The following is a 22,645-nucleotide window of genomic DNA, read 5'->3' as shown; positions in this document are numbered from 1 at the left end:
TTGCTGTGTTTCAAGGTTTAAGCCACAGAGAAATGCCAAAGAATGACGAAGAAAGTTTTTGCTGTATAAGATATAGATCTCTAGAGTAAGAGGAAAATTCAGTTTTGTCTCTTCTCCTCTATCCTCCCCTGCTTTCTTGGATTGGGATCTTCCCTCACGAAACCCCAACACTCACCTCTGAATCTCATCTTCTTTCTCATGAATTTTGAGAAGAAGTTCCTGATTTGCTTCATCTATTCTCTGCATATCCTTTTCAAGGTCCATGTTCAAACTGTTAATATTCCTCTTTGACTGGGCCAGTCTTAAGATTTCCACTTTCTCTGACCTATAGACTCAGCCCCCCAAATGAACAAGGGCCGGTTATCTTAAGATCAATAAACTTTGGGCTAAAGGGGATATCTTGAAGACATGTAATTCATTAACCTGACTTTCCAGGAGCACACCTTCCCATTTTCATTATTAGGAAATTATATTTCTTAATCATGTTTACAATTTGTTTCAATAATTTTAGCTTAGTCAGCAAGGGAGGTCTTTCTCAGGCTTTCTCGCCCAAAGGTCTCAGTATAATTGTATACCTCTACTCAGGTTCCAGAAGCAACTTTTCTTCCTTAAATGCCTCTTGCATTGAAGAGAATGGTTTCTCACACAAATTTTTCACAAAATCTGCTCATGTAATGCATTTTTATTGAATACTTTTATCCAGGCAGAAGGCCCATCACTTATGGTTAGGCTCAGCTTAATGCTGAGCCACAAGAGGTTCCCACCAGCAGGTCAAATTTTAGTCTTTTCCTCCCTCCTCCCATCTAGAAACCTCTTCCCCATTTCCTTCTGCAAAGCTTGAAAATCTGCCATAGAAATCATATCACTGAGCACACACACACACATCTGATCCAGGCATTCACTTTCAAGAATGCGAACATGTTTTTTGAAGTAAATTTGATCAAAATAATGGTAACACTAGAGTAGTCTAGAAAGGGTACCCAGCACATGGAAGCTCTCAATAAACTTTTCTTTTTCTTTTGTTTCAATTAATTGGTCTGTCTTTGAAATAATTAACCAAGAATAAGATAGTAAGGCAGAAGGACTTTTGTTCTGAATAGAAATGAGGGATAATTTTAGAAAACAAAGCTCTACCTTGGAAGGGCTGGCTTGGGTGGGGGTTTGCAAAAGCTCTCAATTCAGGAGGGCATGGAGTGGAGTGCAGTAAGGGACAGTTAAATTGGGGTAGAAGGAGACTAAAAGATGAGGGGAAGAATCAGTAGCAGACCTGCTTCATACCTTGGTCCTTGGATGTGGCTTTTCATAACCATGATTACTTACTCATAATCTAGCTGATTTTCCTTGTGTTCATCCATAGTAGATTCCCTAAAAAACCAACAGAGTTGTATCTAATGAATTGAGGAAATGGGTCCATTTATGAAATACAAAGTAACTAGCCAAGAGGCCAAAAGATAGGAACAAAATCAAGTTAAGTGTTTTCTTCCCTTCCACCCCCAAATTTTGGCCATGATGAAAACTCAGTCTTTTGATTCTTCTGCAACATTCTGATTATACCTCAGTAAGGATACAGTGAGGATACAGGGATAATGCAGGATAATTTAATATATATCCTGTTAGCAGATATATTCAGAGATGGTTTACCAATCTAAAACTCTTTGGAAATTTATACACAGCACTAAGAATTAATAGAAGTTATAAATTGTTCTTAAGTCCCTTTTGCCTCCAGGCCCAGCTGGTTTCTTTAAGACCCTGTGGGCATGGGTATAGGTACATAACTGCCTGGAAAAGTAATCTCTCTAGCCTGGCCTCTGCAAGGATCTCCAGTTATCAAGATCTTTAGTATTAAATAGAGCTCAGAAAAACCAAGCAGTAGTAGATAATTTGGCTTATTCTGCCCATTTCCTCTTTTTCTCCATTTCTTCAACAAACTCTACTTCCCTTTTGACATATATGGTCTTCCTGATTTGCCCTAGTCAATTAGCTTCTGAAGAGTCTACTCTCCCCACTGGAACCGTTCAGTAGAATCTCAGAACTTTCCAAGGGGTCAAGACTCTGCCATTGACATAGGATGGGTGTGGCAGCATGTCACAGTGGGTGGGTGGCGACGGTTTCTCATTACTGGTGCAAGAGGTTAGATCCTAGATGAGTGCATGTGTTTCATGGCTGAGTTTTTTTTTTTTTTTTTAGTAGCAGTAGGTTCAATGGATCTGATTTCTGGGCAGTAGCCCCCGCCCTCCCTTTTTAAAAATTTCTCTGGCAGATTGAGCTACCTCCCTGCCCAACTTTGACTAATAGGAGAGCTCCACATCCTAAGGCCAGCACTCTAATCCCATTATCTAGCCAACTGACTACTCATCCATTCAACAAACACTGAAACATTGAAAGAGCACCTATGTATGCCTGGTACTGTTCTAAGCACTAGGGAGACAGAGTAAACAAAATAGCCTAAAGCATCTGCTCTCACAAAATTTATGTTCTAGAGTGCATGTATGTGGGGGATAAGGGGTAACACAAAAAACAAAATAAATGAGTAAATCTATTTTATTTGATATGAAAAAAGAGGAGAATGCCAGGAAGAAACAAGTGGGCGAAGCAGGTAAGAGGAAATGCAGTGTGCATCGTGCATGTGAGGTAGAAGGCCTGGCGGTTTCAAATAGGGTGGTACAGAGAAAGCAGCTGAGCATTTCCAGCCCCAGAAGTGTGGTGTAGACGTGTCCTGAGGCTTAGTAAATGGGACATCTTAGGTCATGCCGAGGTGGCCACATAATCCACAGACCTCACAATTATAGGCAACAGTAGGCTCCACGCTCAGCAGCAGCATGGGCCAGCATGCAGCCTGAAAGGTCAGCAGATCCACAAGCACCAAGAGGAAATATGAGTACCCCAAGGTCTGCCTTCTATGCCTTCAAGGGACATAGCTTTTCCCTGCATGTTGAACTTTGTGGGAAAGAAGAGAGCTTTGGAGAGGGAGAATCTCCCTAAAAGATGAAGAAATTACCTGAAAGAGATTTTTATATAGGAAGAGTTCATGATATCTCATATAGGCCCCATTGAGTCTTTTCTGCCAACCTTAGACATAGGAACTAGAGGGGGAAGATAAAACCAATTGCAGAATATAATGAGCATGTTTCTGTATACCTCGGTATGTACATTTTGGCAAGATTCTGAACAATTTATAACATTTTTTATGTGTGAATCATGTTCATCAGGGAAGTTTGGGATCTTGACTTAATAAGGACTGCATTGAGTTGATTTGTGGGCCAGAGTGACTTCTTAACACACTGTAGTTTCTAACAAACTATTTGTAAAATTAATGGCCTCTGATGACCCCCATTACCATCTCCCTTCTTCCTGAAAGAAGGCATTTCATTGCTTTATGAAGCTGTACACAGAAGAGTAATTAAGTAACAATTCAGGCCAATGGCCTCTCCCAGGAATTAATGGTAGGGAGAGTTCATTAACCCCAGCAGGTTATAGCTTCTCCAGGAAATGCCCTGGACCAAGGTTATTGTAACTATTAATGGATTGGATAGAGACTTTAACTGGGATGCAAATCTCTCCTTCTTGGGGAACTTTTCTCCTTGAGGGGCTACCACAGGCAAGCCCGTGGAAGCAGCAGAACCCCAAGGTTGGGGCCTTGTGTGGGATGAGGACAACAGATTGCTGTTAGTGAGAATTACTAAATCAAGGTGAAAACAGGGCCTCGGAGGCAAATTAAGGTCCTTGATATAAGCCTTCCTGCTATTCAGGAGGTGGCTTGATTAATACCCAGTGCAACTTCAGAGCAGCTGTTTTCACCTTGTTAACTTTTCCGGACATGCCCTGCCCTGCCCTGCACAGAAGAGTTGCTGAGATATGTCAGATTTTGCTGCACTGCTGCCAGGAATGCAGTGGCCTTTGTGTGGAAATCCGTTGTGAAAACACCTTCTCTTTTTCCAGTCTGGGCATTCAGGCTGTTTGCTAGGCCTTTGTCCTGCTGCTGCGAGGGGACCGGCCAGGTGTGTGAGCCCCTGATGGAGATGCCTGGGCCCTGGCCTTCCTGCCGCCTCACAGGATTAGAGAGAGTTTTCTGCTCCCTTCTCTTGCTTACATGTCGCTTTGGAAAATTTTCTTGGATATTTTTATAAATGAGCCAGGTTTTGAGGTTCATATCCAGGCAACGCTCTAGAACCTCATTTTAGGTCACTGTTTCTTGAATACAGAATTGCTTATGCTATTATTCTTATGTCCTTACTTATTTTAAGTGACTATTTCTGTACAATATTAGGCTCATAATATTCCTTTCAGAATAGCTTTCTCAAAAGCAAAAACTGAACTGAACTGATATGTGAAGGGGGTGGGGAGGGGATAGAAAGGAAGGAGAAGAGAGAGAGGGAGAGAATGTACCATAGTTAATATTATCATCATTTAATGAGCAATAAACTATGATAGTTTGAACCAGCAAAAAATTTATGTATTTTCTTTTAAAATTAAATATTTTAAAATTTAATGAACCATTGCTACTAGAACAGCAATAAATAACTAAAAACAACTTAAAAAGGATCTCATCTTAGCAAAAAACCTGTATTTTTTCCAACTCTTCTATTTTATTGTCTATTAACAAACCATCTTTTGTAATTATCATAGAGTAGATATATTGTTTTGCCTTTTTACTTAATATTTTTATAAACATTTTCCAGTTTACCACATTCTCTCTATTATTATTTCAATCACTGCATAAAATTCTGCTGAGTTGGGATATTCATGATTTGCTTCTCCACACCCTTCTTACCATACTATTTATCTGTTTATATATCTGCCTCCTCTTGAGGGCCAGGAAAGTGGCTGTATTAATTATTTAGGGCCGCCATAGCAAAGTACTACAGACTGGGTGGCTTAAACAACAGAAATTTGTATTCTCAGTTCTGGAGGCTGTGAGCCCTTGATCAAGGTGTTGGCAGGTTGTTTCACCTGCAGCTTCCTTCCTTGCCTTGCAAGATGGCTCTTCTCTCTCTGTGTCCTTATATGGTTATCCTTCTGTATGTGCCTGTGTCATAATCTCTTTTTAGAAGGATACCAGTCATATAGGATTAGAGTTCACCCTAATTACCTCACTTATAGTTAAATAAGTTTTTAAATAACCTATCTCCAAATAAAGTCATAGTGTGAGTTATTGGCGATTAGGCAGGCCTTCAATGTATGAACTTTGGGAGACATAGTGAATCTACACGAAATAGTCAACAAATGTTTAACTGTGACCAGATTTACGAACATTGAGGTTGTTCTCTCAGCCTCTCCCCAAATAAAAGCACTTCAAAGAATATATTTGTATAGTCATTATATTTTTCAGGTATAACCAAAATATGCACTTAGAATTTCTTCATTTTGAATATGTGTTCATTAGCATATCAGTCAACTGATTTTTATTTTACAGATAAGAAAAATAAGCACAAGAGAGATTGAATGTCTTGCTAGGGTTAAAAAAGATGATTAAAAAAGCCTTCCATATCTGAGACCACATCCCTCAACATTTCTGTTTTATTCTTTTGTAAGCCTGGGAAAGTGCAATATGGTGATGTAATATTCGGTTTTAATGACGTCATTTCTTCTGAAGTGACTAATGCTTGATTTCTACTTTAATCACCCTTTGATTTATTTTAAATTTGCTCCTTGTGCTTTAATTTAAAAATTTTGCAGTTAGAAAGTAATAATTAAATGGAGGTTCTCTAAAAAGGATAGCTATAATCCCTGCAAGCAAACATTTAGAAAAAATTTATGCTGAAATTTGGTGCATTTTTATACTGCTTTCTTAATTCTTCTGTGTTCTTTTGTGGTATACAGGGGAAACAGTCCTTCAAATTTTCTTATTAGTCCTATTTGATAATTATAGAGGTCTTTCATACATTGAGATTTTGCGATGTCTTTTGTTTAACAAATAATATTATGCTGGAATATTCATGCTATAAATTACTTATGATTGGTTTAGCTTTGGTATATACATACAGTTATGCACTGCTTAACAACAGGGATATGTTCTGAGAAATGTATGTTAGGCAATTTTGGTGTTGCGCAAACATCAGAAAGTGTACTCACACAAACCTAGATGGTATAGCCTGCTACTGTAATTGTATGCACTATACTTTTATATGACTGATAGCACAGTAGGCTTGTTTATACCAGCATCACTACAAACACGTGAGTATATATTGTGTTATGACATTATAATGACTGTGACACCACTGGGTGATAGGAATTTTTCATCTTCATTATAATATTATGGGACCACCATCGTATATGCAAAACATCATTGACCAAAACGTTATGTCGCTCATGACTCTATTCTATCATTCTTGATTTATTTAACAAACATTTGTATGAGCACCCAATAGGTATTGATCTAGGTAATGAAATGACCTAAAGATGACTAGAGTACTAAGTTTCATAAGGTAGGCAGGCAGAAAATGCTTAGGAGTAGAGAGGGGAACATATAACTCTGATTTAGAGAAGCTTCAAAGGGGAGGTATCTTTTGGGTTGGGTTGAGTACTCTGTAAGGACAATAACTTTACAGAAAATGAGAAAGGACATACTAAGAGGAGGGAACAATGGATTCAAAGGCACAGTATGCTCAGTGTTAAAAATTCACTGTTGTTTCTGTCTAGAGTAGCAAGTCTCAATGCATCTTACACAAACAATTTAGGGGTATAACAGATGGTTTCAGGTGGGACACAGAGGTAATATTTAAATTTTAAAAATGAATTTTATAACAATAATTAATATTTAGTAAAACTGCAAGTAGTACATTAAAAATTGATTTAGAGACATTGCTTTGAATGAGAATAAATTTACTTGAGTGAAATCAGTACTTGGTTTATAGAAAATTATTGAGTGGGCCATCATGGGGGAATATGCAGGTGGTGTGTGAATAACTGAAGTCTGAGAGTCAGTGCTCTGAGAGCATATGTGGCACGATGGAGAAGGGGCAGCAAGGTCAGCTGAGGAGCACCCCGTCCTTGCGCTTCAGATTTTGGGTTTCCTCTCGAAGCACTCTCAGAAGCATCAGAAACTTTTTAGGTAGGAGAGCGAAATGGTTATTGTATTTGAGAAAGATAGTTCTGGGGCCGTGAAGGGTGGTGGGGAGTAGCCGGTCATACTATGCATTACAATCAGATATCTCAGGGAGACAGGAATGGAGGTTCAAATTTTTGTCATATATTTTTTCCTGTCACAAATTGTATATTGGAATTTTTTTCTTTATACTACTTATCCTCTGTTTGGTTTATAAAGAGAATATTAAATCTTCATGGCGAACAATGTCTACCAAACTTGTAATAAGAGTTTTAATTCCTCACTCCTCCACCTTGACCTATATAACCATTTCCTTGAACTACTATAGTCCATAGATTGTTTGGTCTCCTATTGTTCTCTTAAATTGTTTTCATTGGGGCTAATTTTCCCCCCCAAATGGAAATTGGGCAATTATATGACATTTTCTGGTTGCTTTCAGTCATAAAACAATGTTCCAGTTCAGTAATCAAATGATCTAGTACCACGTCATAATCAAAACTCTCAGCTTGATGTATGGTTGAGGTTTCTGCCCTCTTGCAGCTGAGGCCTACTGTCAGGTGGAAAGGCTGCAACTGGAAATGGGTTCAGTTGACATATCTTTCCACATGGAGCACATCTACTCCTCCTTCTCACCAAACTGGCCACACTTTCAGACACCTCCCAGGTAGGAGAGGAAGGGGCGACTTTAGAGTCCTTACTTGACTGATACTGTTATGCATTGGCACCCTGTCCCCTGAGGCCCGGTTGGTGTTTCAACCTGATTCTTTCTCGGAGATGCCCTTAGAAAGTTTGTGGAGGTTGCCCAACCACTATCACGGTGTGCCTGGAATCTCTAGCTCTGACCTAGACAATTACATGTCTGATTCTGCTGTTCATTTGCTTTCCTCTCAGCCACTATGACTTATCATTTTGCCAGCTTCTCTCTGCTGGTCTCTGGGCCTTCTAGGTGGCCAGGCCTGGCTATATAACTTGCTGAACTCAGTGTAAAATAAACATGTACCACTGACTCCTCGCTCAAAAATTATTGAGAATTTCAAGCCAGTGAAAGCAGGATATTAAACCAAGCACAGGTTTCTTCTGAAAGCATGTCTCTGTGTGACTGCACAAGTCCCAGGCCCGTAAAGCTGGCCCTGCAAATGACTTTAATGAATTAGACCTAAGATAATTCTATTTAGGCAGCACACATTTATATATTCTTTGTCTAAACAAGCTCAGAAACACAGATCAATTTTTACTTGTTTACTCTGCTGTCAGTGCAGTTAGCTAACCTGTGTCATATCCTTAGATTTTCTAGATGAGAGTCAGACAGTGGTTCCCAGTGTTTCCTGTGCTTTAGAGGACACACAGTAAGATCTCCTGGCAGGCTCCCTAAAAATGTTCTTTTGTTGTATTCATTTCCTATTGCTGCTATAAGAAATTACCACGAGCTTCGTGGATTAACACAACACAAACTTAGTATTACAGTTCTGGAGGTTAGAAATCTCGCTAGGTAAAATCAAATGTTGGCAGACCTGCATTCCTTCTGGAGGCTCTAGGAAAGAATCTGTGTTCCATTTTGTCCTGGGAGTTAAAATGAAAGAGACTTCCAGGGATGAGCACAAGAGGCCACTAGTGGTGGAGGGCAAGGGAGTTCTGTGCACCCCACTTACTTGTGGCTTGAGACCTGATGTGCAAGGATGAAAATGCCGATTAGGTGTATTTACAGTTGTCCAGGGGAGAACACTCAAGGGCCTGATATAGGGTGCTGGTGGTGAGATGGGAAAACAAAACTTGTGAAATGTTACAAAGAAATGTGGCCCAGAACTTGAGGGGGTGCTTGAATCAGATGTCTCCAGAGTTTGTGCTCCATGGTTTGGGAGAGTGTTGATGTCCTTAACAGAGCCAGAGTAGAGGGAGATGGGCTGAGTAGCCCATCCAGGTAGGCGGAAAAAACTTCTACAAATAAAAGAGAAAATGTGTATGAAACTGAGAAAAAAATTTTTCCTAGTCTTCGCAGCTTGCAAAGGCTATCACATTCAAGGCTCATGGCCTCGTCCTTCATTTTCAATGCCAGCAGCGTAGACTCTTCAGATCTCTGGTTCTCTGACCTTCCCTTTCATTATCATGTTGCCTTCTCTTGCTCTGACCCTCCTGCCTCCCTCTTAGAAGGACCCTTATGATTACTTCTGGCCCATCTAGATAAGCTGGATAATCTCCCCATTTCCAGATCCTTAATCACATCTGCAATGAACTTTTGCCATAAGCAGTAACATGTTCACTGAACATTAGGACATGGACATGTTTGGGGCATACGTCATTCATCTTGAGGAAAGTGAGAAGCAGCTCTCCCATCCTTCCCTGTGGAACTTGCACCTCACTAGGTTGGGGGTGGGGCATACCTACCCTCCTCATTGTGGGTGTTGACTCATAGTATGGACCTCTGAAGAAATCTTCCTTCCAGTCTTGGCTCAACTTTAATTCTAAAAGTAGGTGAGGGGTTTAAGAATCATTTAATGAGTTTTCCAAATAAACTATTTACACTTAAATCCTTTTCTCAGGGTCTGTTTCAAATTCACCTTTTGTTTTATGCTTTCTTAATTTCTCTGTTAAAATAGTCCAGTAGCAATTTGCATGCCAACTTTGTGCTTACAGAAAATTTCATAATAGCAGTCAGGTAGAAAAACAATAACATCATTTTATTTTCTATAAGTTAAATGATTTATTTCTCTCTAATGAAGAGTTAATGTGAAAATTCTGGGAGGCTAGTCTTTTCTTCTATTCTCCACTTTAATGTCTTGCAGTTTTCACATTTACGTGACCTAGAGTAAAATCTTCAAGTGACATTTCAAAGAAAAGTGTCTTTTATTTTTGTTTGAAAATCTAATATTGGAGTGGATAGCTGAGTGTGACCTGAACGATTTTTCTGCTCCATGGCCAGACAGCTACAGGATTCAGCTCTGAGTCAGGCTCCAGGGTCACTCCTTCACTAATCATGGAAATCTTAACTCAACAGAATCCAGTTGATTGCCTTTCTGTTTTGTCTGACTTTGTGCTCCTGGTCTGGCACCTCAGCTTGTGCCTCATTCCCGTGACCAGCAACCTGCAGCTAGACTCTGTTCTTGTCAGAACCTCTCTGCATGGACTTCTGACCCCAAACCAGGGCCCATTCAGTGCTTCCACATCTGCCCAAGTCCCCAGTTATGTATGGTGTGCCTATTTACTGGGGCATGCTCTGATTACCATTTGTTGAATTTCTTTGGTTCCAAATACCTGCCCTGTCCTTCTCCTTTGTCTGTATCAGCTCCCTAGATTTCAAATGCTTCCTGGGCAACCACCCTCCTCTTTGCTATTGAAGCGGAATCTTAATAGCTGCTCCTTCTAGAAGCTGTATTTCACCCATGTCTCAATGGTCCCTCCTCATATGGAATATTCTGCTGTGGGTAGAATGCTTGTTGCAAAAATATTAATGTATAAATTAGGATACTTATTATGAAAGTAAAAAAATGAAATTTTAGAATAGGATGTATTTTGAAAATTCTATGCTTGGGCTGTAGTCTAGTGACACTTAAATACATATATCATTTAAGGGAGCTATTTTCACAAATAACAGTGTTCTCAAATGCTGAGTTATGTTACTGTTCAGAAGAGAGGGTGATTCCCTTTAAAGCTAATCTTTTTCTTATAGTATTCATTGATTTTTGTTTGGGTCCCTGTAATATTTAATAGTACTCTTTCCTGAGAAAATGTAAATAAACAAAGATAAAGTTGAATGTTTTCTTAAGCCAATTTCATTTTTGAACAAAATATCTCTGAGAGGTCAAACTCAAGATAATTTCAGAATTCTAAACAGGTTTTATAACCTCTGTTGGCAAGAGATCTGTATTTGCAGAATCCATAAAGCTTTTAAGGTATAGTTGATATTGAAACAATAATGACCCTGGAACAGGATATTTCCTGGAGATTAATGACCAGCTAGGAGGGGTTGATGGCCTGAGGTGTAGTTGAGGGCCATTAACCTCAGACAGTCATTAAAGCCCAGGAAATGTCCTATGTCTAGGTCGTTATTGTTATTATAAATTGAAAATGGAAAAAAGAAACAGGCATACAGATGATCTGAAGGGCGACTCGATTTCCAATGGTTTCAACAGGGAGCGGTCTGGGAGAAATTATTCCCCATCCATTAGCCAACCAATCTCTCTGAATCCTCTGTCACATCGCCCTTCAACTGATGGGTCTTTGTGCAGGAAATCCCTGAATTCCCCAGATACTAAAGTAGAGAGTACCTTTGCCCAGAGTGACTGGATTAAATAAAATAGTAATGGTGAATTACTTTGCCACTGCTCTTAATTGCATCCTACATTGCCATGTACTTGCTTCCCCTGGGATTATCTGTTTTCTTCTCTATTTAGCTGCAGTAAATTTCCCACAGCTAAATTTTAAGCTCTCAGATATTTTGTCTGTTTATTTCCCAGGTCTTTGAGGGTGAAAGTGCATGTTATTTGCTTTGCAGTTGTACTGTCCCTAGTCATGCTAGATATGGCATCCTAGACCAATTCCTTGAGCAATTTACAAAACATACTATACTTTGGAGGTATTTTGAATTTCCAACTAAGTATTACTTAGTTTTGAATGTACTGTTTTAATTTTCTGTAAGTTCTGTAGCAGGAGATTCACACCTCTGTCTCTGTCTTTGTCTCTGTCTCTGTCTCTCTCTCTCCCTTTCTCTCTCTCTTCAAACAATGGAAAACAGTCAAAATGGAGAAGTGAACACTCAGGGTTTCTACATATCACTTCAGGGTTTCTACAAATAGTTGGATATGAAGTACTCAGCTGGAGTATTCTGAAACAGAACTTGCCAAATTTATTTTATCTGTGGGCTATAGGAAATTTCATGTTAGGCTTTAAAAAATTCAGACCTGAGCATCCTGTAGCTATGGCTTTATTGTTTTATTTATTTAGTAATCACAGAAGGTTTGAGCCATGTGTTGAATTAGCTCAAATTTGTCACCAGTGAGTATAAAACAAATGAAAAACTCAAAACATTTGCCTTGATAACATTGGTCAAAAAACAGCTTTGTAGAATAGCATATTAATGTATAATACTAAGTTGCCACTATTGTTATGGATTTTATAAATATGCAGTCCACCCTCAAAAAGGCTTTTCTTGTCCTTGTAGTAGTGCTTGGAATTCCCATTACTTATGACTTTGGTCTAAGATTTTGAAATACCCAGCTAAAATACAGATGCTCCGTTTTCAACCGTTGATAATTCATTTATTAAATCTTTCAGACCACAGTTAGCCTGGGGATTCAATATAACCAAAATTAATATTAATTTATTATTAATAAATAATAAAAGGAAGTAGTATGAAAGCATTCTTTTGTCAAATTCCTATCAATGTAATTTATAAAATCCCTTTCTTGGCAAGGTCTTTAGTTTACGTTCTCTTTGATGTCCCTGAAAGTCCTATTCCACCATTCATTCTCATTTAACAACTACTTATTGAGCATGTGTTTTGCTCCAGTCTGTGCTTGCTGCTTTCTAGCTTCCTTTCTTTAGGCCGACTTTCCTTGATGAGGTGGGCTAACTTTCCTGCAGGCTGCAGGATTTCTTGTTGCCTTAGGGCAGCACAACTCTGGAAGTGAATGTCCCCCTGTAGGGTTGTTAGTGCTACTCTGGTGACCTGGGGAAGAATTCTCTTCCGACCAGCTACAACTATTTTTAGTTGTTGTTGTTGTTGTTGTTTACAATAATCTGATCTTTAGTTTTCATTTTCTTGTTATGCCTATTGATTTCCTAATTTATTTAATTTAGTAATTTACTTCCCCACCACTTTGATTTCCTATATCATCTCTTCTAGTGAAATTTGGGTGCATATTATAATGGGAATGGGTTGAAAATATTATAAGTGATGTCAGTGATTTTCAAAATCAACCCCGGCCCTCCACTGCAACAAGCACCTCAATCCTCCCATCAGGGTGAATTCCCTTTGTATTTTACACTGCCAAGGAGTTCCAGCACTCTCTTTGAATGTTTATATAATCACAGTTCTACCCCATCCATCTGATGAAGGCCCTGCAACTGTCTTGTCCTGGATAGTCCACACAGAAGCTCCTGGCATGGTTGAATTCTTATAGTGCAAAGGAAGAACAGAGATCCTTTGAGGATTCTTGCTTCAGATTTTTATTGCACTGCTGTAAGGACCACCAAGAAGCATACCTATCCTGAGTGCACAGCCACAGTAAAATTCAGACAAAAGAGAAAAAGGGAGAGAACAACAAATACCGATAATCTGGCTGTTCTCATTCTAAAAGAAGAGGAAAGCATGGGGAGATAAAACTAAATATGTTTGTCAAAGAGTTTTAATTCATTTGGGTATAACCTTCCAATTACTGTTTTTCTTCACTGTGCCTAATCGTATGCAATTAATAACAGTTACCTTAATAACATTTTGGCTAGATTGCAGAATGTTTTGGTCACTTTTAATTAATAAGTAGAATAGTCTTGTGTTGTTTCAAAATTTGAATTTTCAATTAAATTCAAAGCTCTTTTCCTTTCTTTATTCCCCCTCCTCTATCTTCTGGCCAGGAGTTTTTCTGTCATGTTCAGGCATTGTAGAAGAAGAGGGACGATGGCAAATGCTTCCTTATTTAACTGCCTGTGGCGAGGCCAAGTTTGCTGCTTTGTTAGTTGCCTGCATTTGTTTGGCTCAGGGTAATAATTAATGGCTTCTGTGTAGCAGGCATGTAGTTGCTGGTCTTCTCATGTGAATTCTTCCAAAGGTCTCCAAAGTCCTTCCCTTCCTAATCCATGGTTCCTGATGTGAGAGATCCAGCTTTAACTTTTTCACTCTCTTAGCCCCTCCAAAAACTCTCCACCCCAAAACTGAGATCCCCTTTCCTGGTGGCCACCCTTCGTGGTGAAATCTGGGAAGACAAGTCTGGATTTCAGCAACTTTTCCTTGTGCCTTAGGGAAGTCATTCATCTATGACATGACAAATAGTGGGGCAGATGGCTGCCTCTTCCACCAGCTTACCATGCCCTCCAATTCTTTTCCTTGGCTCAGGTAGCCCAGGTGTGGTGGTCAAACAGATTACCAACTGGAAAATGAATTTTGCATTTTTCCTTTGTGTAGTCACTCCTATTCTTAACATGAATTCCCTTTGAACTCCCTTCTCTTGGTTTCGGTAACAAGATAATGTACTTTCCTTCTCCTTCATGGAACAGTGTCTCTTTAAAAGGCTACTCTCCTCACTACCCTCTAAATTCTCTTCTTACATAGCCCAGGAAGAGACAGTAATGGTTGGTAGTAAGGCTTGTTCTAAACCGATGCCAATTAGTAAGCCCTACAGGAATATTCTATATAATGGAATATAGGAGTCTTAGCATATTCTAGTTTTCAGCTATGAACTTGAATGCAGTTCTGGGAAAAATGGAAAATTCCCACTTAATATGTGTCTTTAATCTTTTAAAAGACTAGGTAAAGAGTATCAAAATTACTATCACTGTTCCTGTCCTAAAAGAATGAAACCAGAGTCAGATAACCAGAGCTGAATGGGCAGAAACCAATATGAATCATTTAGGTAAATTTGCTGGTCCAAAAAGGGAGAGGCTTACCAGAAATCCCAGCAGGAGGCCAGATCGATGAGACTACTTTCAAGGGCATCTGGTGCAATGTTAACAGAGAAAACAAAAGTCACATTATGCTCTTGTTGGCTCTGAGTACCTGATCTCCCTCCTGGACAGAGTAGAATTGAAAGTTTGAAGATAGAGAGTACCAATGTACTTTAAGTAAGTTCAGATCTTCAGGCCCTGTTACATTATATCCCAGGATGCAAATAACCAACAAATGTAATCTCTGATGACCTTTTAATCATCACTAAGAGTGCTTATTTTTTGTTGTTGTTTCACTTTTTTTCTTGAAATTCATTGAGATGTTTCAGAGAAAATGTCACAAAATCAAATAAAAAAATAGGAAAGTGATTTTGAAACTATAACTTAGTGATTTTGATGCCATTGCATAATTCTTGACTAGAATACTAAGTAGATAGCTCATGAGCAGTTATGAAGGGAGGGTGATCTCTAAGTGCAGCATGAGTTCAAGAATAATATTAGCAGGACTGATCAGATCTATTTTCTCTCTCTCTCTTTTTTTTTTAGACTAGTAATTCAGAGTAAAGCTAAAATATATTGCATACCAAATTTCATAAATCATCACCTCACATTCTCCTGTTGCATTCTTAAAGACATGACAGAGAAATGTGGGTAGATTATTTTTTTGCCTGGGTGGAGTCACAGCTGTTTGAGAAACCTTTCACTCTAAAGAAATGTTTTTGGATTCTTGTTGTATTCTGGGCAATGTGTTTGGCCTTCGGGATGAGAGAATAGAGAATTAACATTCGATAATTCCTGTGTATACTTACGTTAGGTGGGTAATCACATGGGATTTCTTTTACTTGTCTGAGAGACGGGTATCATTATCTCCAATTTACAAGTGAGGAAACAGAAGCTCAGAGTTGTTGATCATAATACTAGTGCAATGGTGTAGCAGATACTCAAACTTTGATCTATCCAATGATAAAGCCACGATCTTCTCATGACATGATATTTATCCTCCAGAGAATAGAACTATAATTAATGATTTGATGTTACCAAGAGGTAAGTCACCATAAGTTAGTTCAGCAAAAGATGCTGAGTCAATGTAAGGAGGAACTTTCTATCACTTAGTTATGAGCCCCTCTTGCATAGGAATGAGCTTTGTGCATTGCCCCTCTTATGTGCATTGCCCCTTCCGTTCTCACTTCAGATCTTCAAATAGAGAATGAACATCTGTCTGTCAGAGACGCTGTAGGAGTGATAGCTGTTAGGGGCAATAGTGATCTGTATCACCTCTGAAATCCCTGTCAGAGCACGCTTTGAATCTGTGACCTTCTGTACCCTTCAAGATTCTACATACTTCTGAGGAAGTGGGACCATGAGGCAAGTAACTGTTCATAAGGAATTTAAAAAATTTCCTCTGATTATCAAAATTATACTTATTGTATGCAATTTGGAAAATTTAGAAGGGTAGTAGAAGAAAAAATATATTACCTGATCACCCAATGATAGTCCCATGAACATTGGTTTATTTTCTTCCATATTTTTCTCTGCCTACATAATCTTTCAGTCACAATCATATTAAACACAAGTTCATTTACTGTCTTTTTGACTTGAGGATTTAATGAAAATTTTTTTCTATGCTTTTAAAACTTTTTGTGAATGTCAGTTTAATGATATGATTTTTGAAGTTTTTTATACATAATGTTTATCTCTATTTTAGATTATTCCTTAGGATAAATTCCTAAATGTGGAATTATTTTAATAAAGTGCTAGAGCCTTTAAGTGTCTGTATTATGTCTTGTCCAATAGTTCTTTAAAAAGTTGTTGGAGGAGGTCATTGAGAGGATGTGACCAATGATTGACTCGGTTGCTGAACCTAGGCAATTGGAGGCGTCTCACCCCCTCCAACAATGGGAGCCATTTTTAAGGACGTGCCATAAGAGACTAATGTGTCTTTGAGACCATCTGAAACTGACTGTATACGTAACTGAGCCCAGTTAAGGCCTCTAGATAAACTTTAAGATTCGGTCAGGCCTGTGTGGAGATCTATTTGTCTTGGAGCCTTGGATGTAAGTTCCCTTGCTGATTAAAACTGCCACATATGAATCTGGAGTGGCCTGTATCTTTCTTTGGTCTCCCCCTGCCCTCCAGAAATGGGCCAATTTTAGTTTTACCCGGAAGGCCCTTGAACCAACAAAGTGTCTGTGCAGATTTAGACTCCCACAAGCAGTGCTTGAGAGTGATCTGTCTTATCTTTGCTACCATTTTAGATGATTATCACAACTTTTTGGTAAACTTTATAGGTGAAAAATGTTACCTAAAATATGTTTTAATTTTATTTCTTTGATTATTAATATGGTGTATTTAAAATTTTCATGTTTATTCACCATTTTATCCTTATTAAAGTGCTCTTTTATGTGGTAAAATACTTCTCAATTTTATGAGTAATTTAAATATTCAGACAATTACCATCCTTATGCAATGTATATTTCCCCCCCCCCTTATTTTGAGTTTTAATGCTTTTTTTTTAGTTATAAGAGATAGAAAGCCACTTCAAATTAGCTGAACAAAAATGGGAATTTATTTCCTTGCTGAAGACTTCAGAGAATTGCCTTCAGGTAGAGCTAAGTTCAGGGACTTAACAGCATCATCCAGACTCAGAGTCTGTCCCTCAGCTCAGATTTCCTCTGGGTTGACCTAATTCAGGCAGACTTTTTTTTAATGGTGGTATATAACCATGGAGAGAGTCAGCCCTTTCTGTCATACCAGTGAATGAGGATTCTCTTTCCTAGTCATTCTAGTACAGTCTCTTAAATTGAGTCTCACTGGGTGGACATGGCCATGTGTTCATTCTTGAAACAGGCATTCTGCCCAAGAATATAGAATGTGGCCACACACTTCCCTCGCTCATTCATTTTTGGGGGGGGGGGAATGGAGATAGACCCAAATAAGCCAAGAGGAAGCACTGTTTGCCTGAATAAATGTAGATGTACTATTACCAAAATAAAACAAAAACAAAAAATAAAACAATACAAAATAAAACTAGATAGCTATTATACTTTAAATTTGTTCAAGGTGTTTTCTGATATAAAGACAAACTCTTATGTTGTCAAATTGAATTTTGTCTGCAATTATTTAAAGCTTAAAAAGCCAAAGTAGATAAAAAATTACTTTATATTTTAAAAAAATTTTTCTGGTTTATAGTTTTGCTCTTACCTTTTAAATAGAATATGAATTAAATAGATTTAAAAGCCAAACTGTAGCTAAATATTTCAGTAATATTTATTGCTGAAACCGATTTGGGTTATCACATTTACAATAAATAAATTTTAATAAACACTACTTTCTATTTCTAAGCAATCCATTGACCTTTTTCCTTTCTATCCTAATGCCAGCACCACAGCATTTTAGTTATTGTAGCTATGTAATATGCTTTGATATTTGGTGGGGCAAATAAATGGCATGTAGCTTGAAAGGGAGGGAATAGAAATGTCTAGAGCTAAGAGTTTTACCTGCCACAACAGAGCCTGTTTTACCCAGAGCAGCTACCTGTACCCATGGGCTCTCCTGGAGCTGTGATTAAGGGGCAATTGAAAGGAAGGAGAGAGTAAAAAAGGGGGGAATAGGGTCAGAGAATGCAAACATTTTTACTGCTTTAAAATATGGTGGTGCCTATATGTTATAAAAGATACAGTCTTCTGTATTTGGAGCTCAGGGCAAATTAAGTAGATAGTATATGTTCTTTTTGCCCCTCCCCGCCGCCTGCTTTTGACATGTCCAAATCAGGTTGTTAATGCCACTCATGCTTCAGAGTGACATCACTTAGATATCATGAAGTTGCTGGTTCCAGGGCCATTTGCCCAGGAGAGAAAGTGAAACCTGCACTGAGAAATGACCCTTTAATAGTCACATTTGAGCCCGACATGAGGGGCTGGAGAAGTTTAGTGAAAGAAGGGGCCCCCTGCCTTCCTCAGATAACAACAGTTAAGTGATATCCATTTTATCCCTGTGTTAAGGCTTATTCTATTCTGTCTCTACCATAGTTCACAGAATCTTAGAAGGGAAATTATGCCTCTGTTTAAGAATCACATTTTTATGAAATTTTTAATATTTGTTAGGCATGGTACTTGGGACTGGGGATTTTGGTATAAATAAAATATTATCCCATTTTTTAAGTTCATTGTTAAGCCCAATAGCTCTTAGTTCTTTGCATTTGCTTTTCCAGAGTTTAGGGTCCCAGAGTCTAAGGCACAAGCTGTCAATTTAAGGTGAGAATAAATTGCCTTCCATATTTAAACAGGTTTTATAGCCTGTAGGGTTCCCACCTATGTCTACCTTGTGGCAGAGACTCTTTCCCTCCCAAGTATCCCCTTTTGCTGACCAGGCCTGGCTTTGTAAGTGTGCGATGTTAGCATCTTTTTTGTTTTTTTACTCATGATGCTTTAATTAATTTTTCAAACTCAGTGAGCTCCCTTTGCTAATGTTGATGTGAAAAGATTTTCCTACCATAGACATCTTAAATCTGGGAAGCCTGAACTTTAATTTATGTAGCTGTATTGTTGCATTCTTGGATTTGGGGTTACTTAATCATTACATTTTATACTGTTCCTATGCGATTCTGTTGTTAACAGAGCCGTTCTGGTGGGTGAGAAGATGAATTTGTAGCTTTGTCAAAATCATCTCACTCTCAACAAGTCGGAAATTCATCAGCTCTGGGTGCTTCTCAGTGGCCAGGGATATGCTTCTTTCTTCATTGATCCTGTTAAGTGACAAGATCCTGTCTTTTGGGGTAAAACATTTCCATGTGATTATATTCTCTAATTTATCATGCAACGATCATATTAGCTCTGTCGCCTTCTTGCATTTTGTCATCTGGGCCCCACTGAGCAGTGAGGCTATTATTACCCTTCTCAGGAAGGCACTGACTTACTCAAGGGGGAACTACTTCCTGTTCATATTGCTGTGTGTCCCTGGAAGCTTTCCAACGGGGACATCCATCGTTTACAAATTGATTTGCACTGCCTTGGCCAGCCTGTAATTCCAATTTCAATTTCTTCTCTTGCAGGCCTTCTACAAAATTCTACTTATTTCCTCGTGTGTCACCCTTCCTTGTTGTCCAGTAGTTGCTTTTCAGTTTTGTTTTATTTGTTGACTCTTTGACTGAATCTACCTTTACCGAGCCTACTGATGCATCAAGGCCCTGTTCATTTTCCAGCTCTTCCAGGAAGCCTACCTGAATTATATCAACTGACTTAAAAGTCATAACATCATCAATATGCCACTAATTTGGTACTTAATTATTAAACACCTTGCACCACAACATAGCAGTTAAGGTTATAGGCCTTAGAGATAGGTTTTCTGAGTTTTTGAGCTTCTTGAACTTGGGGCATGTTATTTATCATCTTTTAGGATTCAATTTCTCCATCAGCAAAATGAAGCTAGGAATAGCTTGTCATTATTGCAGAGTCTATCCAGTGTTATATACATAGTAGATACATGCTCAAGAAGGGAAGAGGAAGTGCTTTTTTTTTTGGACAATTTTAGTTTCACTTTAGGAAATATTTCCCTGCTGCTCTAGGACAATATTCTTGTAAATGTTAAGAGTGGTCTGTAGGCAAAAATTTTATGGCGTTCATAGATTAAGGATTATTGACTAATGGATTACAATCTCAAAATTTCTAAGTTAAAAATATAAGGAGACACTAACTCAATTAATTTCATTGGAGCCCAAATCAGGGTAATAACAATTGTCATATACTTACCAGACAGATGTCAAAAGAATGAATAGTACATTCACAAAAGAGTGTAGCTACACGTAAATTATATTATTTATTGAAACATTCAGAATGACTGACTTTTCTTATGAATAATATCGAAATGAATCTAAACAGACTTTTAGGAAGTTTTCTCTATGTTTTTGTCTTTCGGATTTTCCTAGAACTCTTCTTGATCATGTTTAATCATAGACATTTAAATGAAGGTTGATATAGTAGAGGGGATTTTTCCAGAAAACTTGTTCTGAGGATTGGTCATAATTTGACCTATCCCTCAGGTCAAAACATTTCATTTCACATTCTCTCATTCTCTTTTATATGAAGTCCCCTTGCTTTGCTCATAATTTCTAGTTTGAATTATATCACAGGTGATCTGGGGAATATTAGGACCTTACTTTTTAAAACAAAGAAATGAATTAGATGGTTTCCAACAATTCTGAAAGTTAGCCTATTTCCTCTGGTATCATCAGACTTTTTTTTTTGGTGGTGGTGGAAGTAACATAGGTTTTATGTATACTTTCTAAAATAATCAATGATGTATAAAATTTTATGCCATTTTCATTATTATCACAATCAAAATTTGTGTTCAAGCTTTTTTCACTTCAGTATTCAAGGTTTTTCAGTCACTGGCCTTCATAAATGTCATGGTGGTACACTGTTTTTCTTGCTTGCAACCTCATCATTTTTTAGACTTAGAATATAATCTTATTGAGAGTTCTAGGGTTTTGTTAGCATTACCATTTCCTTTCTTATTAAATTCATACACATGAAAAATGATATATAATATATATTCAATGTTATATATTATTGAATATATATTCAATATATAATTCAATTAAGGGGAAATGATATATAATATTAATTACATTATATATTATTATATTTATTAATTATATTTTGTATATTATATATCACTACATTATTTATTCACATTTCTATTATTCATTTTATATATTTAATTCTTACCTTAATTAAATTATGTATTGAAAGTCAGTCAGGTTTTTCTCAGGTAGATGCTCTAGCTTGAAGGTCAGTCTCTCAACATTCCAACCTCTACTAATAAAAAGTGTTGAGTTATTTTGAGTGATTTAGTAATTTTCATTGCCTCTGATCATATTGCCTATATAAAACAAATTCCTGTCAATCGAACAGCTTTAAAAAATGAATGTTGTAGTCAGTGTAATCTTTTGAAGATATTTGAAGCCAAAACTTGGAATCCTAATTTAAATTAAAAATTCAACCATGTCAGTTTCAACAATAGATGTAACATGACTGAGGTGGTGGGATGAATTTTCACCTTTGAATGTTCACCAATTTGCACATGTGCAGACACTGATGATGATTGGCATAGCATAACTTTTTCTGCTGCCTGGAGGTTGTTAGATTTTTTTTAGACATCTATTTGAAGTGTGCAGAAGTGTAATTCTAGAAATGTTACAATGGAAAAATTATATTTTGGAAACAAGTAAGTATGAGTGATAACTTTGTTAATCAAGTGTGACCTACTTCCCCTTGCTGCCCTGCCTCCAAAGACATATTATTATTATGTACATTGATTTACCAATACTTACGGTCCTTAAAAGATTTAAGGGTTTGAAAGCAGCAAATACTGATGAGAAGTTTGGCAAGGCTTTTGGTACCTTTCTGTTAAGGTATCAGAAGCTTTACCCTTGTTTCAAGAAGCCCATTGTCCTACCCAGGGAAAGAAATTCGATTGGTAGGGCACTTTGTAGGTCTTTCTTGTTTCTTTAGGACAAAGAAGGGAAAGCCCAATACCTGAAACTTGGAGAGCTTGAGCCTCTGAATGAAAAATTGCCATGAATTTGAATGAAGATAAGAGAGAAGAGGACAGTGAAAGATGTTCCAGTGGTGAGGGATTGTCTGTGTTGGCAGCTGCCCATACCTCTTATCTCACCTAATGGCGGGTGCCTGCCAATGTTTATTTGGCCATCACCATTCACCAGCTGCTCCTCTACCATGTTGTTTTTCTTCCCAGATGGCAACACGATGTTCCACGATAAAACTGACACAAAAAACAATGCAAAATTTGTCTAAGAGAGGTTCAGCAAACATGAGAAAAACATCTGATATCTCTCAGAGCCCGCCAAGTTCGCAGCTTACTGTGCCAGAGTAATTATGGGATGATTTGAACAGAGGCAGCGCACGGGGAAGCCACTTCCAAATGTATCAGGTAGGTTTCCAGAAGAGGCAAAGCATTCAGCTCTCTCATTCCCCTGGCATCCTGACA

The 22,645-nt window shown here is 38.0% G+C and overlaps 1 protein-coding gene across 22 annotated transcripts in view; it reads right to left on the bottom strand.

The window, feature by feature from the left end:
- TMCO5A (transmembrane and coiled-coil domains 5A) overlaps positions 1-22,645 on the bottom strand; it is a 46,774-nt gene that overhangs the window by 20,287 nt on the left and 3,842 nt on the right. For 7 of the 22 annotated variants that reach the window (XR_004950015.1, XR_004950016.1, XM_016152155.2 and 4 more), the window contains exons 3-6: positions 22,301-22,420; positions 14,642-14,690; positions 1,321-1,365; positions 176-325 (exon numbers count right to left, since the gene is read on the bottom strand). Coding sequence is in view for 20 of the 22 variants with exons in the window: in XM_016152155.2 (XP_016007641.1) it covers positions 176-325; positions 1,321-1,365; positions 14,642-14,690; positions 22,301-22,376 (320 nt within the window). In the remaining 2 variants the exon portion in view is untranslated. Of the gene's footprint in view, positions 1-175; positions 1,366-9,427; positions 9,505-14,641; positions 14,691-15,447; positions 19,383-21,363; positions 21,454-22,300; positions 22,421-22,645 lie in introns of those variants that run through there. The other 15 variants (XM_016152159.2, XM_016152160.2, XM_016152158.2 and 12 more) reach the window with 15 other exon arrangements.

The sequence above is a fragment of the Rousettus aegyptiacus genome, unplaced genomic scaffold, assembly GCF_014176215.1.
Source record: "Rousettus aegyptiacus isolate mRouAeg1 unplaced genomic scaffold, mRouAeg1.p scaffold_m13_p_3, whole genome shotgun sequence".
NCBI lineage: Eukaryota > Metazoa > Chordata > Mammalia > Chiroptera > Pteropodidae > Rousettus > Rousettus aegyptiacus.
The sequence above is the reverse complement of the archived record's forward strand: the minus strand, read 5'-3'. Positions and strand labels throughout refer to the sequence as shown.